Source organism: Stegastes partitus, unplaced genomic scaffold, assembly GCF_000690725.1.
Source record: "Stegastes partitus isolate 25-593 unplaced genomic scaffold, Stegastes_partitus-1.0.2 Scaffold238, whole genome shotgun sequence".
Lineage (NCBI taxonomy): Eukaryota > Metazoa > Chordata > Actinopteri > Pomacentridae > Stegastes > Stegastes partitus.
This window is the reverse complement of record NW_007577969.1, coordinates 46,533-70,267: the sequence shown is the minus strand read 5'-3', so window position 1 is coordinate 70,267 and position 23,735 is coordinate 46,533. Positions and strand designations below refer to the sequence as shown.

The 23,735-nt window shown below is 40.6% G+C and overlaps 1 protein-coding gene across 2 annotated transcripts; it reads right to left on the bottom strand.

The window, feature by feature from the left end:
• Positions 1 to 204: 204 nt before the first annotated feature.
• Positions 205 to 13,830, bottom strand: LOC103357159 (interleukin-1 receptor-like 1). 2 transcript variants are annotated; one of them, XM_008281586.1, is made up of 12 exons: positions 13,732 to 13,830; positions 11,381 to 11,441; positions 10,415 to 10,661; positions 10,059 to 10,248; positions 8,497 to 8,647; positions 7,872 to 7,937; positions 7,452 to 7,584; positions 6,014 to 6,162; positions 4,344 to 4,481; positions 2,908 to 3,072; positions 2,462 to 2,607; positions 205 to 790 (listed from the first exon to the last, which is right to left on the bottom strand). In XM_008281586.1, the coding sequence occupies exons 2-12, from the start codon at positions 11,436 to 11,438 to the stop codon at positions 542 to 544; spliced, it is 1,692 nt and encodes a 563-aa protein (XP_008279808.1). In that variant the 5' UTR covers positions 11,439 to 11,441; positions 13,732 to 13,830; the 3' UTR covers positions 205 to 541. The 2 variants fall into 2 exon arrangements, with proteins under 2 accessions (XP_008279808.1, XP_008279809.1); XM_008281587.1 differs by having other exon boundaries at positions 7,872 to 7,940; positions 8,500 to 8,647.
• Between the last annotated feature and the right edge of the window lie 9,905 nt (positions 13,831 to 23,735).

The following is a 23,735-nucleotide window of genomic DNA, read 5'->3' as shown; positions in this document are numbered from 1 at the left end:
ACAGTCATTAGAGAAATCTTTGCAATAGATAAATAAAACAGCCTCTGAAAAAACACTAAAGTAAACACTAAACTAGTCTTTGTGCAACTACAAAAGCACTTGATCGAGCAGTTGTTACTAAAGTACTATATAAAAAAAATACTACTTAAGCATCTTGTTACTTATTTCTTATAAAATAACCCTGAGGCTGCTCATGTAGCAGGATAAACATCCAGAAACTATTTTTAATGCCATGATTTATGTCACAGAACAACTGCTGTTTGAAGAAGTTCATGTACAGCAATATTATACTTCATATGCTTTCTCAGACCCACATCCTTTTGTCTCTTTTTAACATTCCAGTAGCTTCTGTTGAAAACTTTCTCATGCTGGACATATTTATATACACGTTGTGTTTAAATGTAGAAGTTGTCTTTTGTGGAATTCATTGTAAACTCATGTAAACACTCTCTGCATCATTCTAACACATAAATAACTCATTTTCTCAGGATTTTTTCTTTACATACTTATTGTTTGTGAATTTGTAAGAGTCCACAAACTTTCAGACAATAGCGGACTGTGCACATTTTTTGGCCGGCGTAGCAGGCATCAGGTATCGAACTCTCTTCCAGAAGCGGGAGTTCCAGGCTGCAGCGCCACGCGAACTCTCCGGCCACTTTAAGGGGGCACTCTTAAGGATCAGGTGCTGCAAGCCAGGGGGGAAGTTAGTGTATCCTTGTGGCCCGGTGTCCCCCAGCTGAATCAGAATCACACTCATCTCCCTCTGGATCAGCGCATGGTGGAGCCCCACCTGAAATGATGAGCAGCAGTTTATTTAATGCTTCCCTGAAGGATTTTTAGTCACAATCAGTAGTGCTGCAGGTAGAAAAAAATAACAAAATGTGAAATCCAAGAATGACCACGGCTGCTCTCAGTGTGTTGCGGCTTTCATTTTAAAAATCAAGGTATCACACATTTGATGATTTCCTCATCTTCAGCAGCAAAACAACATGGGATTGCATTTAAACAGTACTTCAGGCGCTGTGTGCTGGATTACATTAGATTACAGGTGTGTTGGAGCAGATCTTCACCAGCTGCTCTGTATCACACTATCAAGCTCTCTTCAGATATTCTGCTCTGACACCCTATGCCACCTAGATTCTGCTCAAGCAGGTCAGTCTTTCCCCAAAGCTCCTGCCCCCTTCGGCCCAGCTTCCAGCCTCAGCTCTTGTTGTCCTGCAGCCTTTAAACTCTGAATCACTTGCGTCCTGTTCACTTGTGGCTATTGGCCGAGCTGTGAGTTTCAAGATTTTGTATGTCAATTTTTGGCGTCTCTGGGCAGAAATCTCTTATTTTTCCTTCAGCATACTGTAATTCACATGATGTGAGAGGAATCTAGACTTCTGTTTCTCCTCCTGGCTCCATCTTCAGACTTTTAACCAGTCAGATAGTATAACTAGCATCTGTGGCCCAACCTCAATGTCCTGTCCACTGAACCCTCAGCCACTTGGCTGACATCACAGCTGTAGTAGCTCAAGTGTGTGTCTTTGTGAGGTCCCAAACGGTGCAGAAAGATGGAACGGGATGCATTATCATTGCTTGGAAACATCAACATCACAAAAAGTGAACTTCCTGCCCCTCTTGGCTCAGCTCGGCTCAGGAATCTGCCCATCTTCAATCATCATGTTCCCCTGTCCTGCTTGACCCAGCGTCCAGCACATCCTCAGGATAAGTCCCAGTTCCCAGCTAACAGTCCAAGCTTCAGCCCTGGTTCACACCTACGCTGCCTCTGGTATTTTGGCTAATTTTCCACTGTGTCTGTTTAATGGAGCTCTGCTTCTTGGTTCTCAAACAGTCCAAATCACAGCACAGCAGCTACTGATTCTGTGCCTTCATGTGGCTGATTGCTGTTGATAGCTGATGCTGTTTCACCTGCGTCTTGTGAATCACATTTGTCTTGTCTCACACTTATATATATAGTCCTGTGTTGTCCTTTATTCTCTGCCAGTTCATCCTGATTGTGTCCTTCTGCTACTGTGCTGGATTTTTAAGGCATTAAAGCAGAGGCAGGTGGTAGTTCTTTTTTTTTTTGGTGTCGTGAGGCAAAAATTCCACAGGAACCTTTCAGTATTTTTTTTTTTTTTTTTTAACAATGTAAGTGAAATGAGAGTAAATTAGAATTCTGTTCCTCCCCCTAGCTGTGTTTAAAGGCTTTAAATAGATTTTAGGTACATGATTATGTGGTCGGACCTGCTTAGAACAGAGAGGGTAGAAGGAACAACTGCTTCTCCAGATTGCTGCCTATTGCAGCTTTACATGACGTGCAAAATGGGTTTGGGTTCAGGCCAGGGGGCGTTGCCAGATTTCCCCTTGTGGGACTAAAAAAGGACATTCTATTCTATTCATTCTAACACATGCAATATTCTGTATACAAACGCAAAATCTACTCAGTAAAGACACAGATGTGGGTGTGGACTGTTACCTGCCAGTCAAAGCCTCCTAGTACTGCGGCTTGGGGTGACGTTGGACATTGGTCTGGGATCTCAGACCCTGATCCTGAACCAGGGGTGAGGATGACCATCAGCCTCCTGCTCTGCTTCATGCAGTCTTCCACCAGCTCCAGACGATCTGTAGGGTCAGAAAAACGACATTCATGTTGATCCTTTTATCTGTTTGAAACTATCTGATCTGAAAAAATGTACGGAGAAGGAACATGGAAAAAAAATAATTAAATGACATCATTTTATGTCATTAATTGATCTGAAAAAGAATTCACAGACGTTAGTATTAAGAAATAAACTATCACAAAGTAAAACAAAACACAATCTTATAACGTGAGCGAGCCTCAGTCGATATTTTGAAGAAGGTTTCTTCCAAATACAAATCTGAGATCCTGCATGTCCAAAATCCCAAACATAAAATACAGACCTTCCCCTGGTATATCATCTCTCCCGTGGATGAAGAGTCGATATCCGCACTTATTCTCGAGGACAGACGGCAAAGTGTCTGTGACGAACCGAGATAGTGTTTCCTCGGTGGCCTTGTCCATTTTCTGCGTCTGATAGACCACATAGGCATCATAGACCCTATTATCTGGGAAACACAAATTCAAAGATGCTGAACTAATTAATTGTTTTTTTGGGGTTTTTTTTGGTTCTGTTTCCTGAGATCATCATGATGTAATGCAACCCTGTCGCCACATCCAGTCATCTGCGCCTGATGAATGTGGAATATGAGACTGCAGCTGATGTGTAAAGAATATAGCCGTTGTTATAAAATCCTAAATCAAACTTAACATCTGGTTCTTGTGTTGCAGTATCACATGCAAGAAGGAAACTGTGTGCAGGAAAAATCCTCCCTGTTTACATCATGCCTCTGGCTCGCTGTCGCCCATTACATTAGCACAAAATGTGTTTCAGATTTCCCTGAATTGTGATGCCAGCAAAGTTGTTTGAAAGACTGGACCACACCAACTGGAACAGACTAAACCAGTCTAACTGAAATGGGTTTGCAAGAATGCAGCCTGAGGATGGGGAGTTCATTGACTAAATAATTATCTTACCTGTGAGGAAGAAGGTATGCTAGGTTACATAGAAAGCACTGTTTCTAAGTATTTTGTAAGTGTGGCTAGAATTACACATTTACAAATTTACACATCAATTTCCAACCACATTACAGATTTACTAACTAAATTTGTTCAGTTGCTTTGGTTTGTTTCACACACCCAATTTGACTTTAACACATTTTGTCACTTAAAATGTACTGTGCTAAAATCAGCTTGAAATAAATGACCTAGTTTAGTTTAACATTTTGGGAAATGTAAATAATTTAATAAACTACTGATATTTAAAATGGTGTTTGTGAAATTTTAGACTGATATATCAAGTACTTTCCAGAATAATTTCTTGTTTTATATTGCCTAATCCTAACCCTAACCCATTGCAAATTGAAATTTAAGGCTGTAAGAATGACAATACCTGAGGAACGATTGTCCCAGCTTCAAAGTCATAAAAAGATTTTTAAATATGATGCCGAAGTCAACTAGTGATTTTTTGTGAATATGTAGATGAATGATATGTCGCTGCTGTCACAATAATACAAAACATATATAATACTTTACAATATGAAATGCTTTGTCAAAAAAAATACAAATAATAATAATAATAATAACCATCTTTCATACCTGAATGAGCAAAAGACTTGTTAACACTTTTGTGAGATCAGCGTTTTTTAAGCATGGCGTTAGTCAGTATTAGCTCAGCTTAGCATGAAAACCCAGAAGCAGGGGCGGATATCTCTGTGTAGCAGTAACGTAAAATAAAACATTTAACGCATCTGTTGAAAGAAAACTCTTTCCTTCCTACCTTCATTGTGTTTGCTCAGTGGGAGGTAGGGTCTGAAGAAGAGGGCCAGATCGATGGCAAAGCACTTGACCAGCATGGCAGCAAAGACACAGAAGAACAACACAAACACTCCTCCAATGACCAGTGGAATTATTGACTCTGAAAAACAAACATTTAAGTTTGAAAGAAAATTTGTGTGTATGTATTACTAAAACATGTTCTGCATATTTCATATTATCTGTTATATTTCATCTACAGCAATGTATTCTGCAGTGCCTACAAAAAGTATTCACCATGCTCTGAATTTTTCTCCTTTAACTGCTTTTCAACATTGAATTATGGTCAATTATTTATTATTTTGGTCAATAATTTAGGAAAATTTCAACAATTTCCCTGAGGTACCCTACCAAAGGGATCAATAAAGTTCTATCGAATCTCTAATCTAAATTTGGCTTTTTTTGACAAGAGTCTACTGAGTGAGGCCACCAAGACACCCATGACTCCGCTGAAAGAGTTACAACCTTCAGCAGCTGAGATGGGAGAGATTGTTTATGGGAGAGTGGTGGAGTGGAAGGACACTGGAAATGAAATGTACTGGAGAGTGAGAGCATATGCTGTAGAATAAGAGTACTGGAATGTGTAGAGTAAACAAACACTGGGATGTTGCCATATGTAGAAGAAAGTATTAGGAGTGGGGTCAGATAGAATAATACAGAGAGGGGGACCATTACGGGTTCATAGCCATGGAATTGGACAAATGATTAGATTACATGTATAAGATGAATTCGCCTGACAACAACTGTTTACAGTCATGGACAATATGTAGCAGATGGATATGTTTTGGTTTTGTACCGTTCAATCTTTTTCTTTTTTTAAATGTGGAGGGATCAGAACTTGCTAAAGACAGAAGTCTAGAGATTACCCTGGAGTCTCTACCTTAAAAGCAGGAGAGCTTCAGTTCATTTTGTTCCTGGGAGCAGCTCGAGTTGATTTGTGTTGCTGCCACCATGGAGCACAATAAACACTTTTGTAATTGACTCTGCTTGCCTCCTTAATTGATTGGACCAAGTGGTTTCCTCAAGCCAACTTCAAGTTTCTAGAATTAAGTGTTAACTCACAATTTGTCTAAAAATTCAGTGTTTAAGTACATTTTAGATTAAAACCATACTTGTTAACATCAGACATCACTGTAGCAAAGAGAAAGTCAGTCTTGGAAAATCTTATGTTAAATACTAGAGTTCAACCGAAGTTGTGTGAGAGACTCTGATGTAGTCTGTAAGAGAACTGACTTTGGAAAAGATTTGTTTCCCAGCAAGACAATGACCTAAAGCAAACAGCCAACATGACACAGAAATTGTTTAAAGACAACAAGGTGAATGTTCTGGAGGCAAAACAAGCAAAAAAAACCAAAAGAAAATAAATAAATAATTCCCTTCATCTGGAGGTTTTTCACTGAACAAGCCATGTACGAGTAATTGTAATCTGAAAAGTAGCCAGTAAATAAAACATGAGACAAATGTGTTGGAGTAAAAAGTACAACATTTGTCTCTGTGGTATAGTGGAGTAGAACTGTAAAGGTGCATAGCATGGAAATACTCTAGTAAAGTACTTTTAGTGCAGTATTTGAGTAAATATACAGTTATCTATAGCACATGTATATAATACAAAAACTCAATAATAGTGTTACTGACCTCTCTGCTTAAGGGTTAAAGTGGTACGCTTTACTGAGTAAAAGCCAATGCCGATGCATTCAAACTCATCCTCGAAATCTTTGGCAGACACTTTTCCAATGGTCAGGATCGCAGTGGTGATGGTATTCATTGAAGGGTTCTCAATTACTCTAACAGAGGACACAGTTTGGTTTATTAAAGACAAGGACACAAAGGTTACTGCTGACAACAGAGTTAAGAGGTTCAGTTCACATCAGCAAAGCAAATACTTTTGACAGACATAATTGTTTTTATCTGTTCTTGAACTCAATTTTCCTGTTAATTGTATGTGAAATGTACCATCAGATGAAAACCAAATAAATGTCTGTATGTGAGTTTTATCAGTGTTATGCATAAGTGTACAAATAAATAGTATATAACTGAAGTGAGTGAACCCCTGTGATCACTGAAACAAAATTCAGTGCATCATAATTGCATAAACATGGTTCTGAAATCGACTGTGAACATCAGAGCCTTCTCAGTTTTAAATCCATGGACTGCCTTTACCTACATGTCTGCATTATTGCTCCAGAATTACCAGAAGTATTTGATTGTGACTGTGAGACCTCACAAAGATAGAACAGAACAGGAAGATCAGTGACCAACTATACATTTGTAACACATAGTTGCAGCAGTAATCAGTAAGTATAGGACATGCCACAGTACCACTAATCAGAGCTGCAGTGGCCATCTTCCAAAAATGACAGCATGGACAGTGCCTGATATGTACAATCTGACCAGATAGACAGATGCTTCAGACTTAGTACAGGGGTTACTGGTGGAGCTCAGACTGTGTAAAGGTCTATCATAGTGAATGCATAGTCCTGACAGTGAAGCACAACTGGAGCAACATGAGGTGTTGGACATGTGCCTGTGAAAATATCAAAATACTGAAATACTGACTGACAAGATGACCCCAAGTGATCAGAACCTTAACAGAAGAGAAATATTCCAGCATGACAACCATCCAAAGCACGCTGCCAAAATCACACAAAAGTTTCTAAATGAATGAAAAAGTTGAAACCATGATCTAAACAGGCATATCGCTTGATGTCAATCTAATAGAACACCAAGAAAGGCAGAGCCACACCACTACTCCAGCAACGAGCAGAAATATGGCAGAGAATCTTAATGACTTGAATCTCAGTACTGACGTTTGTTTTATTGAGTTCCTGTTGTGTGGTTTGCATTTTTAATATAGTAAATCTAAACTGGTTTAATTTCACATGCAAACCTACACGTTGAGCTTAGTAATGCAATTAGAGAGGTGATGGGCATTTAACTGACATTGCACAGGGTATACTCACTTCTGTTGAATGTGTGCATGAGTGTATAGTATATTACAAATGTGTAATGACACTAAACAAACGGGAACCGTTGCATTATTTATTTTTTTACGTCTGCTCGTGATTGGACTTACGTTTTGGTGGTTTGATTATATCTATCTGAGTGGATGTCGCTGACAGAGATTCCATTAATTTTCCAGCGGGCATCACAGCGCCCTGCTACGTTTTTCCCACAGTAAACTGAGCAATTTAACTTGATTGGACGGCCTGCAATGAAAGAAGAAGACATATTAGGCAAGAAGTTTTGAACCTAGGACATGTGTTGTTCAGCGCATCAAGATCCAGAGCAGTTCACCAACACATTGCAATGTCCTGCTATGGAGTAGATGAACAAAAGACTGGGTGTCCTAATGTTCAAAGGATCCATACTGTCTACAACAATTCTTGTTAATGACCAGAAATAATCAGTACCAAACAGCTAGGCGGGGTTAATGCAGGAATAAGATTTGTAGTGAAATGACAGTCTGTGGTGTTATTGGGTAAAGTTTTTCTACCTTCATCGGCAAACTGCACTTTATTGGTCGGCGAGAGGATATCTACATCACTGTTGATGTCTTTGTCTGTAAGAAAGCAAAAATAAAACATTGCCAAGTGGTCATTTTTCCATGCTCTTCTTCCTGGCAGCTGTCACATCACCAGTGTTAGAAACATAATCAGTTGTTTTGTAGCTGATACACAACATATTCAACAACTTTGTTGAAAGACACTGTACACAGCAAATTCTGTTTGGTGAGGAAGTAGCCTTATAAACAGTCTTAAACTTTGCATACGTCTAGTTTTGTTTGTTTCATTGGCTGGTTGGTAGAAAGTGCCAAGAAAGCGTTTGACACAACTTCAGACTGCACAACATGCCCTGCAAAGGTCTGTCCTCAGGCATTCATGGCTTCTCACCACAGTTACTGTATCCCTGAACTACTTCTATAAGCAAACTACATATTCAGGCTCTTTTATGTCCTTTTGATGGGATATATTTTCATCTCTATTCACCGAGCCTCCCCTGAAACTTCCACTCTTACAACCTTTACTGTGTTGTAATAAAGGCTGCTGATCACTTGTATTATTCTTTTGTTTTTTTCGAGTCCCAAAGCCCCAAAAGAAAGGCTAAACATGCTCTCTCACCCAGAACTATTAACCTCCGGGAGGCTGACGAGTTGTACACCTTGTGAAAGTGTCTCCAGGTGCAGATGCAGGTGTAGATGCCCTCATCATCTTTGGTGGCATTCTCCACCCACATTTCAGCTTCATGCTCACCTGGTAGAAGACTGAAGTCCTGCAGTAACAAAGCAAAAGATAAAGAAGGAATAAACATATTCTGACATACACTAATCATCTCATTACATAAGAATAACTGTGAAAAATTAAATTAAAATCATATGTAGCAGCTTGAGGTCTTGATAATAATTACTTTCATGAATGTAATGTTAGTAAGCACTGTGGACTGAAGTAAATAATGCTTTGAAAATGAATCAAAATGTGCTGCAGCTGTAAATATTTTAACATATGTTAGGGTATCAGCAAAATTAACATCTAATGTAAAAATACAGCATTTGTCAAATTATAAAACTCTATATTTTATTGATTACAACAAATTTGTCTGAGAAATCTAGTGGAAACAGGGTTCTTTGCACATCTTCCAGCAAAACACAGCTTATCAGGTGCTACTCAGCTTCAAGCAGCAAATTTCAAGAGCAGAACAAGTTGGTTGACCTTAAGTAAAGTTTTTTTGTATGTGTCACAGTTGCTAAGAAACAATCAGATCATGCTCTGTATCTTCTGTTCTCGGAAGTTCCTACAAAGTACAACATAAGTTAGTCATATCACAAACGTGCGAAACAGATAAAGCGTTGCACTCGGGAAGGGACCCGCGACTTTATCTGAGTTTGTTTGGGGGAACGAGGAAATGGTGCTGTTACAAAGAAAAACGAAGAGCACAGCTGAGTGGAGCTCATACACAACTGTGACTTCAAAAAAGTGTTCCTGCAAATAACCGCACAGTTCTGCTAAACTAGAAAACTGACAAACATTCACAGTAGGCAAGGTAAACAATGATGTATTACTGCTACGTTTATTCGCTATATTAGTGGAATATTATATTGGTCATGGTATTTTTAACCCTGCATAAAGACAGACTAGTTTGCATGGTGACCACAGAGCAAAACAATCTTCAAATGGTCTTGAATCAGTCACACATGTAGCCGCAACCAAACAGAGTAACCATGCTGTAGTTTGTTTACTTGCTAACATGTTGATTTCTTACCATAAAGCTTGAACACATTAGAGCCACAGTAGAAATCAAATTCATTTCCAGAGAACTCAACAGGAAATGTCAGTTTACGATGGCTTCCTGTGGGTTTTGGAGTTCAGGTGGTTGATAAACATTAGGTCAAAGAACAAAGCTAAACTACCTCCTTTCAAGTTCAATCAGTTTGTCACAGAGGCTGACGAAGAACCACAAATCCCATAATAGCATCTTGAAGATGTGTAGTCACTTCATTGTGCCACTAAAGCCCCAGTGTCCCAGCCTCAGCCTGGTCTACCTGCTTTAAACTAGTTCCCCAAAAAGTTAAATTACCAATGTTTTAAATTACATTGATAGGCTTACAATTAAGAAATCCTTGAAGATCATTCTCCTTCACTGCCATTCACAACAGGTGTCACTATAAACACAGGTGTCGTCGTACCTTGTACCAGGTGAAGTTTCCCGTCAGCGTTTCGCATGTGTTACTGACAACACGTGGACACGCGATTTCTTTGTTATCATCAGAGTCTTCGATTTCTCCATAGGTGAGTTTCTCATCCTCCCGATAGCTTGTACTGAAGACACCAATTTCCACATGATGGTTAAAACATTTACCTGTTGGCCTGATTTCCCTAAGAGAAGAAACAGATGGAGATCAGGAGCAAAGTAACAGATCGTATTACAGGAATAAACACATGTTAGGTATCAAATGATCAGAAAATGACATGAACGTAATGTTGCTTTGGATGATAAGTGATAGTAAACAATAAGAACAACATAGGTGATGAGAATTCTTACTGGCAGGTGTAATTGCCAGCATCATCAGGGAGGACGTCTAACAAAAAGAGCGCACCACCATGATAATGCACCCGCTCCGTCTCTTTAGAGGAAATATTCTTAAACTGGGGGCTACTTCTGTACCACGTAAACTCTTCATCGTGGCGGTTCGGCTTGTTCATACTGTAGGGCACAAAATAAAACGCTTCACCTTCAAGAAGGTTAAACGTATCTCTGTCAAAGTCCTTACAGCCAGACACGGATGCCTCTGAAAATGGAGGAGAAGATGATTACAAGAAGTGAAATGTTCATCATTCCTGGATATTTAAATGTGCATAGAGTGATTAGGTTCATATTGTCTACTCTGATTATAGGCATAAGGGTTTTTAATTCTGTATTGTTTCCTGTATTTAATTCTTTAAATATATATATACAGCATTTAAACTTTAACTAAACATTTTTGCATGCAGCACATAAAAAGGAATGGAAAGATTTGAGAACTTCTCATATTGAAAAATGTCAATTATCTCTAGAATGCTGTTTTTTGTTGTTGTTTTTCAAAAGTTACAGGTTTTTAATGTAATTTTAGATCAGACATGTACATTCATAAACTTTCTTTCTTTTTCTTTTTTTTTAAATGATCAATTTTGTGCATTTTTTACATGTCTGATGTGTGTCTGAAGATGTGTGTCATCATTACGAAGGAACATGTCACCATGTTTTATGTGTGAGCATATTGACACTACTGTTAAAATGCAATACAAATGCATTTCCCTGTAGAAAAACAGTCTGTCCACTTTAAATATGGTCTCTTGTGTAAAAGTATGTGTGCATTATATTTATTCCTTAACCTCCATTAAAATATCTTCCAGTGATGGCTCTCGGTTTAAGTTTGAAGTATTGGCTTCTTCCACATTTACAGCTGCATAAACAGATCAATTATTGCACTGTTCTTTTACTGTCTATGCTCTTTGTCATGATGTGTACCTGATTTCCATTCAGATGTGGATATCACCACGACAAGGAGAACTCGCAAAGCATCCATTAGCTGAAAGAGACACAACACATCCTGTTAAATAATTCATCAGTACAAGTAAAGAAACTGCAAATAGTCTCATTCATGCATCAGTCCTGCAGGACAGACCACCTCACAGCGTCCTCTCTGTCTCCTCCACTGAATGATATGATCATGACAGTCATGCGGTCAGTTAAGTAGAACATTCTTATCGTATATCACATATCTGGATGTTTGAAGAGACACCATGCTGCCAAGTTGGTGGACAGTCAACAGGATGTGCAGCAGCCTAATCAGAATCAGACCAAGTATTTTTTATGTTTTTTGTTTTTTTCTCTTCATGCTTTCGTGAGACATAGCTGCATGTCCTTCTTTGGGTTTTGGCTCTGTCAAAATTGGAAACTTGCTTCATGGCGCTGTGCCAAGAAGATGCTTTCGAACGGAAACAGATGATTTCTTGTCTGCATTTTTCATTTTGTGAATCACAGATAACAGTATTCACCTCAAGAAACCTTCTCCAACCACATAAATATTCTCATTTTCAAATTTAGGTAAACTATCAAAGTTGTATATGTTATTTTGTTGGGCTTGGTTAAAGTAATGATGTTGATCCTTGCATTGGCCGAATGTCTTCAACAGTTCACTTTACTGAGAGGATCAGTTCATCAAATGATCGTCTGTTATGAAAAAAACAAACAAACAAACAAACACTGTGGAAGTCAAAGGTGTCAGGAAAAAATGTTAAATAATGTTGGAAAACAGTAACATAGCATATATAAATGGTGAAAATCGGGCACTATTGCAGATTTCATGAATTATTATCTATAATTTAACAAAACAGGGAAAAGCTGTAAAACATTTTAAGCTGATATATAAATATTATCTGTAAAATATTGATATTTTTGGTTGACTTAAATGCAGCAAAAAAGTGCAAGTTTACATTTAATCATTTTTTAAAAAGTAGCTACTATGTGTAAAATATGGTGTGAACAGTTTTGCTCTTTTTTTAAAATTTTTTTTGTTAAATTTAATTTAACATGTAAATTCAGGGGTGGCGCAGTTGGTAGCACTGTTGCCTCGCAGCAAGAAGGTTGCCGGTTCGCGTCCCGGTGGGGGCACCGGAATCTTTCTGCGTGGAGTTTGAATGTTCTCCCCATGCAGCGTGGGTTCTCTCCGGGTTCTCTGGCTTCCTCCCACACGGTCCAAAAACATGTTGAGGTTAATTGGTGATTCTAAATTGTCCGTAGGTGTGAATGTGAGTGTGCTTGGTTGTCTGTCTCTAAGTGTAGCCCTGTGATAGACTGGTGACCTGTCCAGGGTGTCCTCTGCCTTCACCCTGAGTCGGCTGGGATAGGCTCCAGCTCCCCGGCGACCCTGGTGAGGATTAAGCGGTGTATAGATAATGGATGGATGAATGGAAGTAAAAATGTGTAATTTAATACAAAACAGTAAAATGTTTAAAAGACAGTGTTTAGGATATATATGTACATACTGCAGTGTCCAGGATGTATACACACACACACACACACACACACACACACACATATATATACATACACATATACATTATTTATTGCTTAATTAAGTTGCCCTGTAAAGTGACAGCACTTGAACATGAACTCAGTGAAAAATGTGCAGCTCTAAAACAGCCTTTACAAAACAATCTTATCTTTTGGTTCCTCATCTGATATGACTGAAAAACTGCTGACAAAATTGACTAACAAAGTTTAGCCCACATTTTCGGTAAAGATATCAGCAGCAGCATTCACTACCTCAACTATAGTCACTGTTTTAATTTAGTGGAAAGGGTTTTTGAAAAAAGTAAAACTATAAACAAACAAAAGAAGCAACAGATCAACTTAAAGAGACATTTCAGGACCTTGTGGGACCTAAAGCCAGAACAATGAGACTTAAATAACTCTTTGGGCCTGAAGAGTTCAATATTAAACATGAATAGCTGTACCCATGCTTTAACTGCTCTCTATAGATAGTGGGGAAATACCTGATCAAAAAAAGAAAGAAAGAAAGAAAGAAAGAAAACCAGAGTGTGGTTTCCACTCTGTCACCTGGCTGCTGAATAATTTGACACACTTTTCCACTGATTAGAACACAGCTGTATTTCTTTAATCTTTTGCCACTCAGACCTTGAGGTGGCTACAGGTTTATTTTAAATGCCGCTACTGTGTTTTCAATATGGCACCACTGACTCATGTACTTTTTCAAAGGTTGAGCACAAACTTGAAATAAAACCCAAGAGTTAAAAGTGCAGTGCAATACAGTTTAAAGTAAACATCACCAGAATGCCAATAAAATAACTGCTTACCTCATGAAAGTGTGTGTCGACTAGAGTGGCATCAAGTCTGACTGTGTTGTTGCCCTCTTCTCAGTGGGTTTATATCTCCTCTATCAATACAGCAGAGTGAGTGAACAGCATCAGCTACACGAAGAAGGAAATCCAAAGACACCCACATGCCGTTTCCCTCCGTCCTCCTATTTTCTTTAACTCCCTCCCTCTCTCACACACCCATGAAAACATACATTCACTGGTGCTTCTGAAGTGGGAAGACCTTAAAATCTTTGGGATGTAGTCACCTCCTTTGCCCCTACTAGATTAAAGGCAGCACATAGCATTAGCAATTGACATTATTTTTTGCATGAAAATCGTCAAAATGGTGCTTTATCATCATTAACTTATTGTGTGGCATCAGGGCACAATTGCCAGAATTTGGACACAGGCATAGCTATGTTTGACTCCTTTATACTGAGAACATTTTGTACAATGTCTGGGGGGGCTTAATTCAGAAAAGGGGCAAAATTACACCAAGGGGGAAACCTAAGGAAAGTAATGTGAATAAACTAAAGCTAGAACAACAAAATGGGGATACTCAAGGGGCTCCAGTGTCCAGAACATTCTAGAGGCATCCTTGTGGGTTAAAAACAAGATTACATAATCTCTGGGCAGGCGGGGCCGTTCGGGAGGCCGGGCTGGGGGCCAGCAATGGCCGAGACAGGGACCTTCGGGAGGCCAGGCAGGCGATGGGCAATAAAGGAGGCGGAACCCCTCTAGACGCCGGACTGGGAACCAGTGAAGTAGGAGGTGGGACCCCTCGGGAGGTCGGACTGGGGACCAGCAACGAAAGAGGTGAGACCCCTCTGGAAGTCGGCGACGAAGAAGGCCGGACCCCTCTGGAAGTCAGACTTAGGGCCAAGATCCCTTTGGAGGCTAGCAAAGGCAGAGGCCCTCTGGAGCAGGGGAGGCCACTGCCTGCGATCAAGAACAGGATCAGAGAAGGCGTTGACCTGCCCAGGACCAGGGACCTGGGAGGAGGCATCGACCTGCCTGGAGATGGCCAGGATGTAGGACCGGTGTGGTGGGGCCTCAGGGATCTCCATGACGCTCGGTGGCAGGACCTCCATGATGCTGGGAAGCAGCAAGGTCTGGGCACTGGGGAACAGCGAGGTGTGGCGTCGCCTGGAGCCACGTTTTTTCCTGGAAGGTTTTCCAGGAAGTGGCTCCTTGGAGACCCAGGGAGCAGGTTTAGGCGAGAAACTGGTTGAGACAGACTGGAAATTGTCGAGTCCAAGGGCTCTATCAAGCAAAAAGGATGACAGCTCACTAGAGGAGATGGAGATGGGGGGGTGACTGGGGACCTCTTCTACTTCAGGAACCTCACCTTCCACCGAGTGTCAGTTTAATGGCTGGGCGGGTTCCCCAGAAGGGAGACTCCCAGGCATTAGCAGGCATGGTATCTGGGGGGGCAGGATTCTAGGAGTTCGTGGGTGGTGGTAAGACCTGGCTGTTAGCCTGAAGGTTTACAGACACAGGGGCTGAAGGTGCTTGGTAGCCAACTGGATGCAGGCCATACCCACACCAACCCTGTGGGCTTAGGGCCTGCAGGCCAAAAGCTAGCTGTCTCAGGAGCAGAAAAGAAATTGGCAGGCGGAGAGACAGGGGTGTTAGTAAAATCTAAAATAAAGTCTGGTAGTGAGTTCTGCAGCCAAAGTTATTTGCGCTGCTTCTCTGGCCCTTTCCACAGTCCGTAAAAGTGAAGGCGATAATCCAAACACTGGTAAGATTCCTCATCTTCAAAGGGGTCAATGGGAGAAGCAGGCAATGGGTCAGAGCCGGACTCTGTGTCTGCTGGGTTCATGTATGGCCAGACCATACTGTCATGGTGGGTCTGGGAACCCAGGTGCAGACACAGATGGAGGCAGACAGGCAGGTGAGGTATTCTAAGTAAAAAAAAACGAAGAAAAACTCCAAATTAACAACAAACTAACCCTGCAGCTATCTCCAATACCTGTAATCAGGCACACAAGACCTGAGTGACAGGAGAGTCATGTTAAATGGTCTGCACTTATATAGCGCTTTTATCCAAAGCACTTTACAATGTGTTTCTAATTCACCCATTCACACACATTCATACACCAGTGGCGACAGAGCTGCCATGCAAAGTGCTGTCTGCCATTGGGAGCAACTTTGGGTTCAGTGTCTTGCCCAAGGACACTTGGACTGTGGAGGGGCGGCGGATCGAACCACCAACCTTGCGACTGGCCAGAGCCACCCGACGTTGTAATATTGGAGAAATGAAGTCATGCTGAAATTCTGAAGAAGAAAACGGAAAGCTCCACCCTGCAAGATTACAAGTAAAAACACCAGGATCTACTGTGTGTGTGTGTGTGTGTGTGTGTGTGTGTGTGTGCGTGTGTGTGTGCCAGCAAAATCCCTTACACATTCATTCAAGTGTGACCATGCATACTTCATCATCCCCAAAAGACAAAGCTGCATCATTGTGCAAAAGCTGGGTCAAAGCAGGACAATTGTGTAACTAAAACCACCAAAAAGCTGTATCATGACAGCTAATGCTTCTCGCTAACTGATCTAACTGGCCGCATTACCTCTTTCTACGGCTAATCAGCAAGACAATGAAAAATGCTAAAACAAGACAATAATGCATTACAGAATTTTTAATAACTAAATATTATCTATTTTTACACATTTTTGATAATTTCTTAACACCTCTGGAAAGCTGAGGAAGGCTAACGATTCAGTAAAGTGTTTTAGAATACATATCTCATGACTACACTATAAAAAGCAGTAATAGGGACAAACAATACAGTAATCAAATGCTTACAGCAATATATGACATCAATGGCAAAAACAGTTTTTGTAGGATAAAACTGTAATATATCATATAATGCCTAAAATATAACATTTTTACATAGAATAAATACAAAACATTGATTGCTATTTATGAAGAAAAGACTAATGTAGGTAGCCACATGATAAATAAATAAAAACATATAGGTAACAAGACTTGGAAAAGACTGTTTGGCCATAATGTTTACAGTGTGTGAATTCAGATTCTGGCTCAGTAATGACATTCCAGGTTATTTGCAGCATTAACCAGTTCCATTGAAAGCTCTGGCTCAGATCCGTCATGAATTGTGAAGTTTCAAGAAGCAAACATTGCTCACAAAGTGGAAAACTTGACATCAGAACTAAATGTGTGTGATATTCCAGGAAAGGAGTGGCTTTCTAGGAATCAGATCATGAATCGGAAACAACATAGGTCTCCAAAACAGAAGGTGGATCAGTTGATTCCAAAGAAGGATCAGGAGAAGCAAAACAGTGTGAACATACAAAAGAGCTTTTTTTTTTTTTGCTGGGAGTTACACTGTAAACAATTTCCAGTTCATTCAGCAGGTGCAGCTGCTGCCTTGAAAATGTGAGTTGAGGTTGATTTATGAGAGCAAAGTCATCCTCTGAGATGTAAGAGTGTAAAACTAGCTGAGATAAAGTAACTGAATTTGAGAAAACAAGTTAAAAGAAATAATAAATTGAATCAACCACTCTTGCAGATAATGACAGCTTGAAGTGTTGAAGCCATTTTGCCCAGAGTCTTGACAAAGATGACCTATGAGCCTCTTCCTGGTTCCAATAAAGTCTTTGGCAATAGTTACTGAATTCAACATGAACCTTCGTCATGGTTAAACTTGTTTTGAATTGCTATGAAATGAAACAATCATAATTTAATGTTTCACTCATGTCTGTTCTCTCAGACTACCATAAAAAAAGGCTGCATTTCAATATGCAAGTCAGCATGCTTTTCTGGCTTTTCTGACCCACAATTTTCACCACATTTATGTCACATGCGTATGTCGCAGACATGTGAGGTGTGGACAGGTGCAGTGAATCAGCCACTACCTGAGTGCCTTCACCTGCCACGAGGCGTGGTTTCAAATCAACTACTCGTCTCTACTCACCATAAAAGCTGTCTTTAAGCCTCGAGAAATTACTGGACTGCAAATGACCCTCAGCTAGTGTTCCTCGGCTCTGATCTGTTCGCTGGTAAATCCGAATCCTGTTTAACCTCCCCTGTTTCTGCCTCAGTTGGACCTGCCCTGCCGATCCTGGAACCCTGGTCAAAACCACCAGTCTGGTGTACGCTGCACACTCTGGCGTCTTCCTGGAAAAGACCGCCGGATCATTCCCAAACAATCATTGTCCACCACCATTCTGCCTCACTGCTGCCACCTCACTCTCCGTCCCTTCCCTGGTGTTCGCCAGTCAGTAAGCCTTCATTCTCCTGCTGGGCTCCTGCTAAAGATTTATAGGATTTGGCTTCCCTGTAGTCTGTTTAGCCATTTTGCTAAATCTGTTTCCTCCCTTGATTAGGTTATTGATTGTGGCCTGTGGAATGTTGCTTCACTCCTCTTCAATGGATGTGTGAAGTTGCTAGATATTGGCAGGAACTGGAACACGGTGTCATATGCTGATCCAGAGCATCCCAAACATACTCAGTGGGTGGTATGTCCAGTGAGTATGCTGGCCATGCAAGAACTGGGAAGTTTTCAGCTTCGGTCTACGGTTGTGAGGCCGGTTGGATGTACTGCCAAATTCTCCAAAAAAGGCCTTTGGAGACAGCTTATGGGAGAGAAATGAACATTCAATTCATGGGCAACAGCAATTGCACGCTCCCTCAAAACTTGCAGCTGTGTGATAAAACTGCACATTTTACGGTGGCCTTTTATTGTGGCCAGCTGTGCAATAATCATGCTGTCTAATCAGCATCTTGTTATGCCACACCTGTGAGGTGGATGGATTATCTCTGCAAAGGAGAAGTGCTCGCTAACACAGATTTAAACAAATTTGTGAACAATATTTGAGAGTAATAGGCCTTTTGTGTACATAGAAAAAGTCTCATATCTTTGAGTTCAGCTCATGAAAAATGGGACCAAAAACAAAAGTGTTGTGTTTATGTTTTTGTTCAGTGTAACAGCACTGTGTTTAATTGCAGTTGGCTTTGTGTTGAATATAATATCTGAGTAACGTATTACATGAAATTATGACAAAATATTGACCAATGACACTGTTAAATCCTGGGTGAAACACTTCATGAACATTAGTTTCTCAGTTTTGGACTCTTAGTTTTATTGTCACTGAAATAACTTAAGTTGAGAGATTTGTAATGAATTAGCTTGCTAGGAGGAAGTGGACGAGTCAGAGCTTGTTTTAAGTCTGTTATTTTAATGTTTTATCTAGGATATTAGATATCTAAACAGCATGAAATCGTGCCTCATTTGACTGTGCATGTTTTGTTGCAAGGGCTGGGAAACCTGCACAACTAGACCATTGGTACATTGTCCTTGTTGATGTTGGGGCTCTAGAAAAGGATCATTTAACAAAACCAAAGCAGAACTTGAGCAATCATTTAGGTCAAGTTGGGGCAAAGTATGGTTTCAGGCATAACAACAAATGGCAGAAGTGTGTTGATGCATTCTATGTGGGTCAGTGTTTGTGCTCTTTGCATCAACACACTGTTCAAATTATCAAAACCACAGTTGTTTTTTTATTTATTTATTTGTTGGATGTTTTTTAATGGGTTGAGTGAAAACCAACTTCAGCCTTGCCATTGTAATTTTTTATTTATTTATTTTTATTTGTCATGGAATGTGAATTTCTCATTTCTTAATGATCAGACATCGTGAAGCGAATACACACGCTCCGCTGATAACTTTGAATGAAAACAGTCCCCTATGTGCTGGAAACACTGTGTGAGCCAAAACAGGAAACAGAAGTTTACTTACACTGTATAAACAGACATATAGCCTTTTTTTTCTTCACTGTCTGACATTAAATGTGACCAAACTTTTCCTGTTTTAGGTCAGTTAGGATTACCAAAATTATTTCTATATGTTAAATACCAGAATAATGAGAGCAAGAGTTTTGTATTACTTTCTTCAAAGTCAGAGGTTATGTCTTTTTATACAGTGTATGTAAGCTTCTGGTTTCAACTGTATGCACGTTGCCATGACGAAAAGCAGATAGTATGAATAGAAAGTTTTATCCTCACATGCACAAGTATAATCATCAAAATAATCCCTTTTTTTAGGTTTTCATTCTCAAGAGATTAAGGTGCATTATTATGACAAAGTAGTGTTTCCCAGTTGTATGTATGCTGCATCAAACAGTATACAATAGTAGTAGGCTGTCTATAGTATGCTGGACTTAAAGTAAAAATAAGAAGAATCCAAAACACAAGCAAAGTCTCTAGAGTGTTTTTTCCAGTGCATTCTGGGAAGCATACTGAAGTAGACAGGTACTGGCTGGCCAATAGGGCTGCAGCTGCTTCAGTCGTGGAAGCTAAAACTTGGGAGTGGGAGAAGTTCTGGGAGGCTATGGAGAAGGACTTTCAGTCGGCCTCTAAGAAATTCTGGCAAACTGTCTGATGCCTCAGAAAGGGGCGGCAGGGATTTGGGGGAGTTGCTTCCCCAAGCAAGGGAGTTTAAGTATCTCGGGATCTTGTTCACGAGTGATGGGAAAAATGGAGCACGAGGTGGACAGGTGGCTCGGTGCAGCGTCAGCAATAATGCAGGCGCTGTACCAGACCATCGTGGTGAAGAGAGAGCTGAGCCGCAGATTGCGAATACGAGCGGCTGAAATGAGCTTCCTCCGCAGGGTGGCTGGGTTCAGCCTTAGAGATAGGGTGAGGAGCTCGGACATCCGGAAGGAGCTCAGAGTAGAGCCGCTGCTCCTTCGCATCGAAAGGAGCCAGTTGAGGTGGTTTGGACATCTGATTCGGATGCCTCCAGGGAGATTTCCTCTGGAGGTTTTCTGAACACATCCAGGAGGAGACCCTGGGGCAGACCCAGAACCTGTTGGAGGGATTATATCTCTCAGCTGGCCTGGGAACACCTCAAGATCCCCCAGGAAGAGCTGGAAAGCGTCGCCGGGGGGAGGGAAGTCTGGAATGGCCTGCTCCGCCTGCTGCCTCCGTGACCCTACCCCGGATAAGCAGAAGAAAATGGATGTATGAATGGAGGTTTAATTGTCCTGCGCCCAGTCCACCTTCTACTCCCAACTTATACAGTCTGGCTCTGGAAACCCAAAAACACTTCTCACCACAATTAACAAACTCCTCAACTCCCTGGACAATGGTTTGCAGTCTTTCACGGTTAAAAACAATTAAATACATAGTTAAATGCACTTCATTCCTGTCATTCTTCCAATCCAAAATAGACTCCATCTACAAGACTCATCACTACAATTATAAATTCCTTACTATCTACTGGATTCACTCCACTCACTTTCCCTCACATCACAAATCTAGACATCATCCACCTAAAAACATTGCCCACCTCCGTCCATCCCTCCCCTCTTCAGCTGCAAAAACCCTCATCCAGACTTACATCACATCCAGACTTGACGACCGCAACAGTCTTCTTTACGGTACATCATCCAAATCCCTCAAGAAACTTCAGTACATCCAGAATTCTGCTGCCCATCTGTTCACCCACTCCCGCACCTGTGATCACATTAGCCCCATCCTTCAGACCCTACTGGCTCCCCGTCCCCCAGCGTATCCATTTCAAAATCCTCCTTATCACCTACAAAGCTCTCCAAAACCTGGCTCCACCCTACCTGACTGAACTCCTCCACTGGCATACTCCCACCCGCACCCTTCGATCAGCGGACGCTAGCCTTCTGTCCACCCCCATCCAGACCAAATGCCAGACCTGGGGTGACAGGGCTTTCTCCATTGCTGCTCCCATCCTCTGGAATTCGCTCCCCATAAGCATCAGAGAATCCTCCTCACTCTCCATATTCAAGGAATCCATAAAGACATATCTTTTCAACACTGCCTACAACTCCTAATTCTCTTTTTTCTTTATGCTCCTTTCCCATTATGTTTTATTTATTTACTTATTTGTTATTATTTTTGTTTGTTTGCTTTGTTGTTACCTTTTTGTAAAGCGTCTTTGAGTATCTTGAAAAGTGCTAAATAAGTACAATTATTATTATTATTATTATTATTATTAATAATAATAATAATAATAATAATACGTTCATTTAACAAATGTAACAAAACACATATATTTACTTTCACTAAAGTAGAAAAGATGAGTTGATATGACTTAATTCCTCTAGGATGTTTTACAGTGTGGGCAGCAAGTTTATCACAGATGCAGCAGAATTTGCTAAATAAAGAACTCTGGTCAGTCAATGTACAGTCTGTCATGTCTGTCAAGTTTTTGTTTTGTGTGCACATTTTATGTCTTGTCTTTCCTGTTTTATTTTGAAATCACTAACCAGTTGTCTCTGTCTTGGAATTACTTCCCACTCCTGTCTGGTCACACCTGCTCCCTGATTGCTTTCCCTCACCTGTTTCCCATCTCCCATCTCATTACTTCGTGTATATTACCTTATGTGTCTCAAAGTCTTGTTGCCAGTTCGTTGCACTTTCATAGTCTTTGACCAGCGTTTTTTCATAGTCATTGTCTGTTTCGTAACGACCTTGCTTCTGTTTTTGGATCTTGCCTGTCGCCTCTCGTTCTTTGGATACCTCTGCCTGTTTTGACTGACCTCCTGTGTACCGAACCCTGACCGGTAATAAACCTGTTTTTCTGCCTGAACCCTGTCTGAGTCGAGCATTTGGGTCTGCCTGTTCTGATCTGAGTGAGTTCTTGACACAGTCAAAACAAGGTTGTCTCATTGTGGACTCAGAGGAAGTGGAGCAGTCTCAAAATAACATTTTCCTGGAGGAGAAATAACACCAAACTTTTGCGGTTGCCAAAGACAACACAAGTTACACATTGGCAGCAGTGATACAAGGGTGTGACACACACACAGACGAAATGACATTTTCAAGCTTTTACCACGGAAAACCAAGGAGTGCTTACTGTCAGTGACTCTCTTCCCCTGCCCTCAACCACACTCATCTTTTATGGGGTCACTTGAATACTGAGAAATCCAAACATTCCCGACATCACAAGGAGCTCTTCAAAACATTGTCGGATCCAGCTGGGATAATGTTGGTTATGAGGATACATACAACCTTAGAGAGTCCACGCAGCACAATGAGGACAATAAAACACTACGATATTTTAAAATCCGTGTGCGTCTTCATAGATGTAGCTTTTAACTCAGATTGTTGTAATAAAGTCAAAACAAACACAAAACCGAAGCATTTTTATCAGCTGTGTGACACCACTGTACATCGTATCAGAATCAGAATCAGAATCAGCTTTAATGGCCAAGTACATACACAACATCCAAGGAATTTGGTTTCGGCTGTTGGTGTCACCCTAGGAATTTGCAGGAATAATAGAAATAAGAACATTAAAAAATAAAATAAGATAAAGTAAAATAACTACAGAAAGAAAAGAATAATCCTGTTCCCAAGAAGTCGAGGCCCTCTGATCCCAAAGACTACCGACCAATAGCCTTCACATCTCATGTGATAAAGGTGCTGGAGAGGCTGGTCTTGGCCCATCTCCGTCCGCAAGTGAAATCTTCCCTTGACCCTTTGCAGTTTGCTTACCAGCCTCGTCTGGGAGTCGAGGATGCCGTCATCTACCTGCTGCAGAGCATTCTCAGCTCTCTGCTCTGTAAAATCCTTTGTCTTTGCACTGTTTTCAATTTGCACATTTGTACAGTTATTTTATTTATTTTATTTTTAATTTCACTTTATTTTTATTTTTCATTTTTAAATAGTATTTAACTTCAGCCCTTTTCTGTTGTGATTGGTGTTTTTTTTCTTTGCTGCTGCGGTATCACAGTAATTTCCCAGGCCTGGGATAAATAAAGTATTTTTCTATTCTATTCTATAAAATAAAAGACAATAAACAATAATTCCATTATCTATACACCGCTTAATCCTGGGGGGGCTGGAGTCTATCCCAGCTGACTCAGGGTGAAGGCAGGGGACACCCTGGACAGGTCGCCAGTCCATCGCAGGGCCACACTTAGAGACAGACAACCAAGCACACTCACATTCAAACCTACGGACAATTTAGAATCACCAATTAACCTCAACATGTTTT